Below are 12,132 nucleotides of genomic sequence, written 5' to 3'. Positions count from 1 at the left end.
TAGTGGTGCTTCACATCGCTGATTTTAATATCGCTGAACATGAGTCGTACTGCTCTTGAACTGATTGTGGGAATAATAAACATGTAACAGTCTCTCCATTCTTGGTGAAAGGCTCTGGTTAAGCGGCCCACATTTCTCTTTTTGGAGCGCCAAGTGAAATAACTTCTCTGATTCACGTACTTTTTTCAACTATCTGATCTCTCTCCTGTCGCTCCATGTGTGTGAATATGGCACAAGAGTCGAGGGCGGGGCTTAACGGAATACACACATGTTATTGGTCGAGTGTGTGAGAGGATATACAAGGCGTGTGTTTCCTGGACCGCTGAACGAGAGCCGCAAAGGCAGGAAAAGCTGCGCCGGTGAAATAGAAGCGATCCATCAACAGTTAATAATTCGGAAATAATAATTGGATTTCGGTCCAGGGTCCACAGACAACGGCGACTGGGTCCGGACCCGGACCGCCTGTGAGTGACCCATGCACTACTAAATAATGCGCACCAGGCACCAGCGGTGATTAAGAAGTGGGTATACGCAATGCTGACTGAAAAATAAGTGGACTACACCACTGCTGTTTTCACTGCTCGAGGTGGAGCTAGTTTTTAATGCTTTATAGAGTTAACGAGCGGAGGCGGCCCAATAGGTCACAAGATAGTTATCAGGGGTCCATTTTTTTGTAGACATGTGTGGAATAAGTTGAATTATTGTTAAATGTTATCAACAACTAACAACAGCAGAGTAAAAATGCTGAAAAACAGTAGAGTGGGAATACTCAAGTAAAGTTCTTCAAAGGGGTAATTAGGAGCTGTGTTCAGGTTCTTCAGGCGGGAAGATGTTCTGTGTTTTTTCCTCGTGTCAAAGACTGTTTTGCACACGAGGCGCGTGGATCTCACCGATGAGATGCTAACGTGCATCTCCCTCCTCCTCTGCTTCTGAAAGGTCTGTGCGTGTTTAAAAAGAAGTGCTTTCCGAGCCTCCGTTCACACTTTGAGGGCGAGGTCACACATTTAGTTTGCACTGAAAACAAAAATGTTCCTGCAGGATGTTCTGGTATTCAAAGCGGCAGTCAGCGACAGTCTTTGTAAAACAACATCTGCGCAGCTTTTTTTTTTTTTTTACTAGGCAATAAATGTGATGATTATTTATCGCTTTAATTGCACAGTTTATGAATGCGCATGAATAAAAGGACTAAAAAAGGTCCCCACTGTTGCTTTTAACCCCATTTGCGGTTTAAAATACCACAAATAAACACAAACACATTATATCTCTTTCATTTTCCTTTCTATTGGAATCCTCCTCCTCTTTCTTTCTTTTGATGAAGATAAAATGCTCTCTCACGTCTCTCTCTCTCTCTCTCTCTCTCTAGTGCATATACTTCTTTTTTTCTTTGTGTGCCTGCTCACGGGGGAATAATGGAGTGCTTCTAGACCGGCTCCATATGAAAAGAGATTATCATTCTGTTATGATTTGACGCCGCATTATTAAACTAAATTGAAATCGGATTGGAGGCCGAGCTAGAAACGTTCCTCGTGCCTATCAATAGCGTATCGAGGGACCCACAGAAGGAGGGGGAACGAGGGAAAATTACAGGTAATGAGCAATTATTTAGAGCTTCTGACGGCATGGTTTCCATTTTAAAGACCTTGTAATAAGGCGGCGAAACACATCACATTGAACTTCAATTTGATTTGTGCGTTTACGTGGGAACAATGGAAGATGACTGTCACCGTGAAGGTGGATTCACAAAACGGCGTTCCTCCAGCGGCTTTTAAAAAAAATATCGGGTAATAATCCCAGAGCAGGAAATAAATAATTATTTAATTGAAAAAAAAACGATGGCTCGGGGCAGACATACTTCCTTATTAGCACTCGTGGGCGTGCAGGTGACAAAAAAGTGACAGTGAGAGGTTTTCCACTGTCATGAGGAAAACGTTCACTCTCCCCAAAGACTCCCGGAGCCAAATATGTGAAATGTGATTTCATGAACAAAAACTATGTTGACTTGAATATGCAGTGACACTCAGAGAGTCTTCCTAACAAGACTGGCATACGTGACAAGCTCCTCTCTCGCTCAACTGTCTGTCAAAGCACTGGTCTTTTTTTTTTTTACTTGTATTTCTTTTCATGCTACTTTATACTTCTACACCGTTACATTTCAGGGGGACATATTGTACTTCTAACTCCACGTTTCTATTTTCATAAGCATTTAGCATATATATTTTTTATTATTTTAAATATTTTTGAGGTTTGAACTGTTGAAGGTGAATGTGGGGTGAACTCTAATTTCTCACTTTTTTCCCCCAATTTTCTTTCCAAAGGAAACAATCATCTAACGGATAAAATTAATCTGGAAACTAATTTAAAAAACTAAACGATTCATCACATCCCAGATCTTCAGATCATGTTTCAGCCGGTTTACGGCAAAATCCGATTCCAGACACTCGGTCCAGAGAGGACGTCTGTCGGGATCGATGTGGGCTTTTTTATGAATTTTGAGATAGAAATCGTATCAAAATCAACCCACTCCTCCACTGTTTTTATGTTTTTAAGTAATTCCCACCATGCTTGTTGTTTTGTTGTCCTCTGTTGGGACACCGATGGAGTTCATCCTCTCTCCTCAAACACTCACCATACGTCAGTTTCCTTCAAACTTCTTCACTTCTCGTCCCCTCCCCTCTCGTGGGGCGGAAATGTAAAACACGCGCTGGCCTCATGGTCGAGGACGTCGATGCCGACTTCTCTCTAACGTGTTGTTACAAATCAACTTTGTAGGTCTTAAACGTTGCGTTTGTTCATTTACAGCAGCATCAATCAGTCGTTTTCATATTAATATGGTTTGAACTCACGATGACACTTTGGACACAAACAGTTAGAGGCCAGTTTGTCAACATATTAGAGAGACTGACTTTATGAGGACCAACCAGAGCTAAAACGTTAGACTTTAACAAAACATCAGGACTTTATATCATTCAAATTGTTTTCTGTCCTCTAATCGATTAAGGCAGTATTAACATTATTATTTATTGTTGTGCCGATCAAATTGAAAATCATTTTTTATACTGCTTTGATTGATTAGAAGGCAGAAAACAATCAGAGAAAGAAAATACATTTTTGCCTTTACAAATTGCCTTAATTGCCTTGCAAATATTGTTTGACTCTGTTTTGGATGGAGCTAGGTTTAGTCACAACAACAACTTCATTAGTGTTCAGGAAATATGGTTTATGTTGACATAACTACTTTATTGAGACGTTAAGCTCAAAACATAATTATTAAAGAAAACCAATGTTGAAACGGAAAGCAGCGGGAGACTCTTGATGAAAGATGAAAGATGCCAAATGGGGGCCCAATGCTAATGTCAATCATACTCTTGAACGCATAATAATGCAAGTCAATGCAAACCTCTGTTAAGGTTAGAGTCACTGTAATGACTCTGAATGAATTATGATAAAAATAAGTGTCCAGTTGAGTTAGCTGTTTTTTAGGTTCTGCCCCCATGGCCTACTCCTCCCCTACTCCCCAATCGGCAGCACTCAAATATGAACATGAAGATGTTTTCATTCTGAATTCTCGCATATTTCTTTCTACTGGTCGTGAATCATGTTGATTCTTCACTGCAGCGCGACTGTATTCACCTCATCACACTCGAGAAAAGGCGCCGCCAATTTGAATCTCGAAAGCTCTCTTAAACAGATTGATTAATGATGAATGAGCCTCATGAAGACTCATTTTATCCGCCTCAAATGGTTGCAGAGAACACATTATGCAAAGCCTACAATCTGTGATTTTTACAGCAAATGTTCCCACTCGTCTTCCGGGAAAATCATGGGGAGGGTGGCGATATCTCTCCTCTTGATTTTTTTCAAACATGTGTTTCGTGTTAAGGAAGTTACACTTACCAAGAATCTGAGGGGAGGCCTCGTGTTCTTGGATGCTCACATGTCTAGCTCCAGGAGGAATGAGAAACATCTTAAGGTAGCCTTTGCCAAGTTTGCAGCAGCGGCGGAAGCAGAGGGGGAGGAGGGGGAGGAGGGGGAGATAAAAGACACAGAAAAGTAAGTTAAGCAGATACAGGGATGATCTGTTTTTTTTGTTTGCAGCGGTGGACATCGCGCTTGGATCAGAAGTCTGCTTCTCTTTGCTCTACACAGATGTTGGAAGGCGTTTGAGGGAAGAAAAAGGTAAAAAAAAAAAAAAAGACTACTTGTCAGCTCATTGAAAACAGGCCGCTCATTCACATCCACCTGCACCGAAACGCCACCTTCTCATCCGTCATATTGATCACGTGCCGAGATGATGTGAATGCCTTCGGCCACGTTTCAATTGAGGCACAAGCAACAGCTTTTTTTTTTCTTCTTCAGACTACAGGACAGCAAAGGTCTTTAGTCTCGGATGTCCACCCCTTGCAAACCCACCGTGACTCACCCAGTATATTTCTAGAGTCTTCAGTTTCATTCAAAAACACATTTCGTGCTCCTTTGGGCAAAGAAAAGGCTCCTCTGGTCCTCCCTTCAAAATAAAAGGAATTGGTTAGATGGGTCTCGCGGCGTTTTCCTCTCCGCTCCGTTCCAACGCCATCTACAGTGGAAGCATAATAATTAGCCTAGAGGGGCCAGAGGAATTCACATCGTTTTTTTCCTTGGCGGGAAGCACATGTCAATCACCGGGGCTGAACTGCAGCGCTTTAATTACTCGCCCTTAGTTTTGACGGGCGGGACCAACACTCGGATGCTGACGCCGGCGGCGCTGCAATGATTGCGGTAATGAATGCGCTGGCAAGCTGTCGCGGGGGAGGGGTGTTCAGTCCAGGTTGCAACAGGTGGGGAATCACTTTGCAGGATGCCGAAGACGACAAATTGCAAACTAACTTTTGGAAAATGGCAACACAAAAAAGATGCCCTCTCGCTTCCGAGAGAACATTTCTGGATGGCAGCCAATTTTCTGAAACCACAAGCCGCTCGATAGAAATTATAGTTTGATCAAAGAGTTTTCTTTGGGGTGGGGGGCTGATGATAGGAAATACTGCAGACAAGCTGGACCCCTTGGGGGTTTCCTTCAAAGGTCTGCAGGTCGGTTTAATGTGACACTTCTCACATTAAAGTTAGTTTGTTAGGCTAATTTACATTAAATTACCACACACATGACGACAACTTTCTGTACGGAGTTCAAGAGACTTGACTGGATAATGAACCCGGAGCAGTAGCAACAGTCAGACCTAAATAGACACTTAATTAGTAACAGGGAACAGAGGAAACAGCAGCTTGTGTCACTCGTCTCTACAGCGTTAGGCATCCATCTGCACTACAAGTTGCTCAGAAGCTGCTAAGAGAAGAGGGTGGGAGGGTTTCAGTGACACTGGATACTTGCATATTGGGTTTTCCAACAATGGGGTTTCTTTTTGGGCTCTCTTGCTTAACTGTTTCCCTGTTAAAAAAGGTGAGTAGTTAAAACGAGAGAGTGAGATGTTAAAGAAACAAACAAACAAAACAATCCTGAAACGGTTTCATGAAGCCTTCCTGTCCCGACTCTCAAGAGAGTCACTTTTCTGTTTATTCTCCGATGCTCTTTATTGACTTTGGCGTCAATAAAAAGTGTAAAGGAAGGACGAGGCCGGCATCAGAGATGGATCCCTGGAGGGCATCGTGAAACCGCTCAAGTAAACGGGTCATTCGTCAAGTTATTTTTTTCTTTTCATGCTGGCGGTCCACGTGAAGACAAATATTTTTTCAAAAAGGAAATTAACCATGTAGTCACACTCATGCAACAGTGCACACTGTGTGTGTGTGTGTGTGTGTGCGTGTGTGTGTGTGTGTGTGTGTGTGTGTGTGTGTGTGGCTGCAGAGGGGAGATAACCTGAGGAAGCTTTGGAGGATGGGAAAGAACACTTTTGTTACTGAACATTTACATTTGAAAAATAAATAAACTATAAAAATTAAAGAAGGGCTTAATTGCTTCTCTGCTAATTAATAAGGGCATTAATCGAAATGCACCTGGCTGTTCGGAGTGACGGCTGTCAGACACTCACGTCACGCTGCACCCTCCACAGAGGCTCATTTATATTTAATTGAGGGTGCTCACTTTGCAGACGAGTGAGCAGAAATGGTCGTGGAGATCTGCGGGAGGTGGATGGCAATTCCATTCCCACCTCGGTGGTCTCAGTCGTGGCTTTCAATGAATGCACCTGAGCTGGAATCATTACAAACACTGCACAGTTGTCCATTTCCATCACAGTCCAGCTGGCAGGTGTGTCATTTTGAAGAAAAAAAACATTGCGCCTGCTGCGTTGTCATCTTGTGTTCTTCACACAGCGGAAAACAAATCACAAAATCAGCCAAATCATGATTTAAAAAAAACGACGCCTGTAAAGCATCGTCAACATCGCCGACACTACCTACCCAGCGTCTGTTGAACCGAGTTCTCTGCTGAACTTTCAGATGTGAAAAATAATTGATTGAGGGAGCCGGTGGAAAGCTAAATATTCATTCTAAAGGGTGGCATGCTGCTAATGGGTTGAATCTGTTCGGCTAATGCTCTCCTCAATGTAATTGAGACACATTTTAATGTCCTCAAATCTGGACCGCTCAAATCACAAGCCTTTATTAATTATTATTCAGTGTTCGTCGCATGCAGAGAAAAACGGTGTGAGTTCCATTAATGGTTCTCTATTCATAGTTCTGAGCATGAATATACCAGCAAACAACTATATGTGAAGATATATGGATTGGCTAGCTCATCTTCCATCGCTCTTTTACCAAAGTGTAGCACTGGATAGCTGAACCAGTGACCTTCGGCAGCCCTGGGTCAAGGGAGGGCCCAAAAAGACCCCTATAACCTTTAAATGATCTTTCGAGATATCCCTGTGCCCTATTTCTCGTACCTGGCTTACTGAGTTAGCGGGCTAATTGTCAGGATAAGATGACGTAGGTCAGGCGTTTTCGGTTTCTCGAAGCAAGCTTAGATTAATCACCATAGCAACACATCCAAAAATGTAAACCTGCTCCCGGGCAGGCTTACTGAACTTCACTGGATAAGCTGGCCACCCCCACGGACAAAAAAGGCAGCTCCCTTCCTCATTGATGAAGGAGCAATATTAGTTATATTAGTTTTATAGGGAGAGAGTTCTTTCAGATCGCCAGGATCCATCCTTTACATCCTCATGACTTCCTGTACGCGGCGATATAGATTTTGCCGGCAAGACATAATTTATTTAGAGAGCTTCTCGAGCCGCGGACACTGATCACCACAGGCGCAGCTGATCGCCGTCTCAGACACAGACTGTCAGCCGCTGCATGCCGCTGTTCTTAAGTTTATTTAGCTCTTAAGAAACTTATGGATGTGTTGAAAGCACTCATAATTATATGACAGTGCTATTAGTACACCATGCATATCATTATTGTAAAACATGATTAAGGTGATCGTGATGAGAATACAGAGAATCACACATAATTTATTTTCACTGCTTCAATTGATTGAATTTCTGATTATGAATAATGCATACATACTGATCCGCCCATACACATATTCAAACTCATATACACATATATAGTACATGATTCATACGTGCATACAGTACATATATCCTCATAAGTATATACTTATTCGTAAATATAATCTGATTGATTTGGGTGATGAAGCACTTCAAATTAGCCGATACATTTTCTCAACACTGACGTATTAAACTTGTCTGATATATTTGCGACGCTTATGTCTCGCAGCGGGCGCTGTTAAAGTTGCGTTCACGGCAACAATGTTGCAAAAACGTTGGAATATTCGCAACGCGTTTGCTGTGAATGACTACGATATTGACTTCCTCATATGCCTTCATGATCATCTCCTGCTTCTCAGTAGAGAAATAAAAAGAGGTTCCTCTGAGTTTATTGTCCATTGTACTGTTAGAACATGGTGGTGTCAGTGCTCCATTATTATCCCTTCTGAAGAGGAGCGGGCGCATTTATCCAGATGACTGACGTCTGGTTAGAATTAACAAGACCGTTTCAGCGCGGATCAGCCGTGAAGAAACTCAGATAGCCTGATGTCAATCATCTCGCTAATTTAAGCTGGAGATTAGGACATTTGCTTGACTTTTTTTAGCCAGGTACGAAGAATACCCCCCTGTTGTGGGCGTGAGCAAGACACACGGCTCAGCCGTCGCCATGTTGAGAGCCATGTGGAGGCAATAGACATCCTCTGAATTTTGAATTTAGAACCTTTTAATGGAACGATTTACATGTGATGTGTAAAGAAGAGTGCCACATGTTTAGTTCCTATGAAGGTTAATCACACACTCGTTGTGCAGGAAACATTCGTCATCTGGAGTTGAGAAAGCATGAAACTGGGAAAATGAAAAATCATTCATGTGAAAACAACATATTCTTTGTGGTTTTTAAAATGATTCTGTCTGCAGAACCGGCTTTGTGAGCTCTTACCAGGTTTCTTAGGCGTCCGGGTGAAGGTCCCTTTAACGGTGCGGCAGTGGGAGTTGTCCCCGCCGCAGACGCCGCACTTGTCCTCGACTTTGCTGGAGCCGATCTCTCTGTCGCAGCCGACTTTCTGGAGAACAAAGCGAACAATTACACAGATGAGCTGCGGTTCGGGTTGGTCCATGGATGAACTGTGAAATTGTGAGAGCAGACTGGCGACAGATTTTAATGAATGCCAGTGAACTAATTATATAGATCCTGTTTCGAACGCCACAGCGTGTGCGCGTTTATGAGGAAGTTAACTCAGTACATTTACTCACCAAGTACTGCCCTGATGTACACTTTTGACGGATTAGTACTGTAATTTCAGTAGCGGCATATAAGCCGCTACTTTTTTTCACAGGCTTTGAGACTGCGGCTTTTACAATGATGCGGCTAATTGATGGATTGTCATAGGCTAACTAGCATTGTGCAGTGTTTTAGGTTTTAGAACAAGGCCTTCAATGACGTGTGTCCACATCAGATGCAGACTGGGGAAGAAGAAAAAAGTGTGCCGGGAGTTCCTGTCTGACCCGTGCATGTATTGAACACGGCGCTGCCCACTACACGACGCGTTCATACAGACTGTCATGTGTGGACAGCAGACGCTCACTCTGCTATACGGCCGATTTCTTTGCACTATTACAGGCATGGAGGTCACACGGTGTGGACCGACCTGCGGAGCTGTTTTAACCTTATAAGCACCAAGACACATATGGTTTACCATTTTTTATTTCCCCCTATTAGCAACTGTAAAGTCACAGTGAACAGTGCACCCTCTGCCTCTCCAGCGCCATCTGCCTTCTCAGATGCAGCACCCCCATCTGCATCTCCAGCAGAACCTCCAGCCAGCACCACCAAAAGGCGCGGCCACTGTTCCATGACGCAGCGCTCGCCTCGCGATGTTGTGCACCCATGTTGTCCAAATAACCACCAAACAACCAGTCACATTTAGTAATAACGAAACAAGCCAACAGCATTAAAACACTGCAGTGCTCTGCACGCGCACACACACACACACACACACACACACACACACAAACACACACCTCCAGCTGTTTGACCAGCAGCAACAAAAGCGCTGTGTATGATAAATAAAATCAAAAATAAAATATAATCCTCTGTGCGAAAGGCGTCGTTAGTGAAAATCCACCAGCAAGTCATCAGTAAATCCACCAGCAAGGTAGCTTCTAGGTTCTAGGTAGCAGCTAGAAGTTTCTAGTAGCTTTGTGCCCCTTCGACCAATCACAGCGCATGTTAATGGTCACGCTGGCCCGCTGACCAATCATACATCTCCGCCACCTCGCAGGCCCTGCACGTCAAAGAATCCGCCCAGTTTGTCAAACTAAAGATCTGATTGGTTGAAGACTACGGCGTAGTGTAACGTCCGCAGGACCGACTCGCAGACAGACGTTGGTTGCGTTAACTTGCAGGTTTATTGCACGAGTGTTCACAGAGTTGACAACGGGCTCTTCGCTAACAGTAGCTCCGGCGTAACAGCTAACAAGCTCAACTAGCAACTCTAGCATTACATCAACAACACGACGTCACTTCCTCCGACGAGCGGCGAGAAATCCTTTACAAAAACTGTCCGCATGCGAAGAGCAACTTTTTCTCAAGTCTGCCAGTGGATCCTAACAGCGTGGAGCAGTGTCAAAGAATCCACCATCACCAACCCAGTGGATCCTAACAGCGTGGAGCAGTGTCAGAGAATCCACCATGACCAACCCAGTGGATCCTAACAGCGTGGAGCAGTGTCAAAGAATCCACCATCACCAACGGGTTCTGAAAGGCTGGCCTGCTGCGTGAGGAGGAGGACAGCAAGCGGATTTTCCTCGGGAGGAAAGTGACACTGAGAGCGCAAACGAAAGAGAGACTGAGTGCAACGAAGCAATTCTGAGACTGTTTAATTCCGACACTGAAGAAGAGGACTTCAATGGTTTTAGTGCACAGGAGGACGATGGCGATAGTGATCAATGACTTTTTCTGGTAGGTTCCTATATTTTCGCTGAGAAAATGTGTGACGAAGTAATTACAAACCTTCAGGCTGTTCAATTCCGATACTCAAGAAGACAACTTTAGTACTGTTCTGAAAAAAAGCATTTGCCGTATGTATGTACTAGTTGTGGATGTTACCAGTATTTATTTAATTAAAAGTTTTTAAAAATCGTTCATATCTCATGTTTCAACAGGGAACCTGCGGCTTATAGACAAGTGCGGCTTATTTATGTACAATTTCTTTTTTCTTTTAAAAATGAGCAGGTGCGGCCTATATATAGGTGCGGCCTATAGTCCGGAAATTACGGTACTTAATTTGAGACATTTCTAGGTTTTGCAACTTTATACATTCAGTTCACTACATTTATACACTTACAGCTGAAGTTACTTTTAATCAGATTAATACAAAATATAATTAACAAATGACGATGTATTATTGTAGATTCAGCAGTTTATAAAGTATGTAAAGATTGGCTCCGCCTTCACCAGCTGCAACATTAAACGGATGCTTACATCAATAATTATAATACTGCATATTATATCACTTTTTGCTCAATAAAATGTATACATGCATGAGTTGTACTTGTATGTCTGCACTGTGAAGTGTAAGTTAAAGAGGTGAGTACTTCTTCCACCACTGGGTACCATGTATGTTGACTCTTGCACCTTTTAAAAATGTTTTTCACAACCTCTACTTCAAAATGTCTCTCAAACACAGTTGGAAATGCACATTCAAAAAGTTGTTATCATTTGCATTTAAACTTTTACGGCAATTAGTGGCCAAAATCTTGTCGCTGTGATGCATGTCTCCTAAACCCCTGTAAACATTGAAGACACTGTGGAAAAGCAGCAGCAAATGAAAAAGGAAAAGAAAGACTGCAACAGGAGTACTTATTTACTCATGTGTACACATTCTGCTTTGATTGAATCCTGCTGTCTCAGGACACATTGTTAGGAACAAATCAAAACAATATGGTTACTGTGTAAAAATGCTGCCACTTGGCTCTAATCAGCACGTTCAAAGTCGAGCCTGTGCCTGATTGTTTAGTTTAGCGATGTCACGCTGTGTAATTTGGAGCTGTCAATAATCAAACAGCCCGCAACCGCTAATCTGCACATTTACCTGATGTGGCTTGTCAAAAATCACGTGGTCTAAAAACACCTTACCACACATTCACCGCGCACGCAGATGCTGTAGGCATCCTTGTAGGAGCATCGCGTCCCATCATGCACCAGCTGCTTCAGGTACGCCACGTCTCCGGTCTCCTTGGACTGGCAGTACAAGTGGCATCTCTTGTTGCCTGCGAGACAACAGATTATTGGATGGTTGTAACGTTATTATTAGGAAGAAAATCCAACTTGGCAAAAGAAGAATATTATTGAAAACTTTTTAAAATCTCATCAAATATGAATGTTTTTTTTTTTTTTACATCATTTCTTACATACTTTCCTAAGTAAAACAAATCTCATGTAACATTTAAAGCGCCTCACAACCGCCGGCGCATAGGCATGAAAGATGTAACGGGTCCATTAGTAAATAGTATTATCGTTCTTCATCTGTTAATGAGAACATAAGGATGAATCTCATTAAAGTAATCTGTGGCCACGCATTGGAGACTTATTGTTATCGAACCTCAAACTCACACTCACAAATATGTCCTTGTATAAAACCACATGGAC

General features: G+C 42.8%; 1 protein-coding gene across 1 annotated transcript in view; it reads right to left on the bottom strand.

The window, feature by feature from the left end:
• adamts3 (ADAM metallopeptidase with thrombospondin type 1 motif, 3) overlaps window positions 1-12,132 on the bottom strand; it is a gene marked incomplete at both ends in the record, with an annotated part of 134,181 nt that overhangs the window by 23,932 nt on the left and 98,117 nt on the right. The window contains 4 exons of the mRNA XM_079222504.1: window positions 3,895-3,975; window positions 4,421-4,504; window positions 8,422-8,545; window positions 11,620-11,753. Coding sequence (XP_079078630.1) covers window positions 3,895-3,975; window positions 4,421-4,504; window positions 8,422-8,545; window positions 11,620-11,753 — 423 coding nt within the window. The remainder of the gene's footprint in view (window positions 1-3,894; window positions 3,976-4,420; window positions 4,505-8,421; window positions 8,546-11,619; window positions 11,754-12,132) is intronic.

Source organism: Taurulus bubalis (genome assembly GCF_910589615.1).
Source record: "Taurulus bubalis genome assembly, chromosome: 8".
In the NCBI taxonomy this organism is placed as follows: Eukaryota; Metazoa; Chordata; class Actinopteri; order Perciformes; family Cottidae; genus Taurulus; species Taurulus bubalis.
This window is presented reverse-complemented; position numbering and strand designations above follow the sequence as displayed.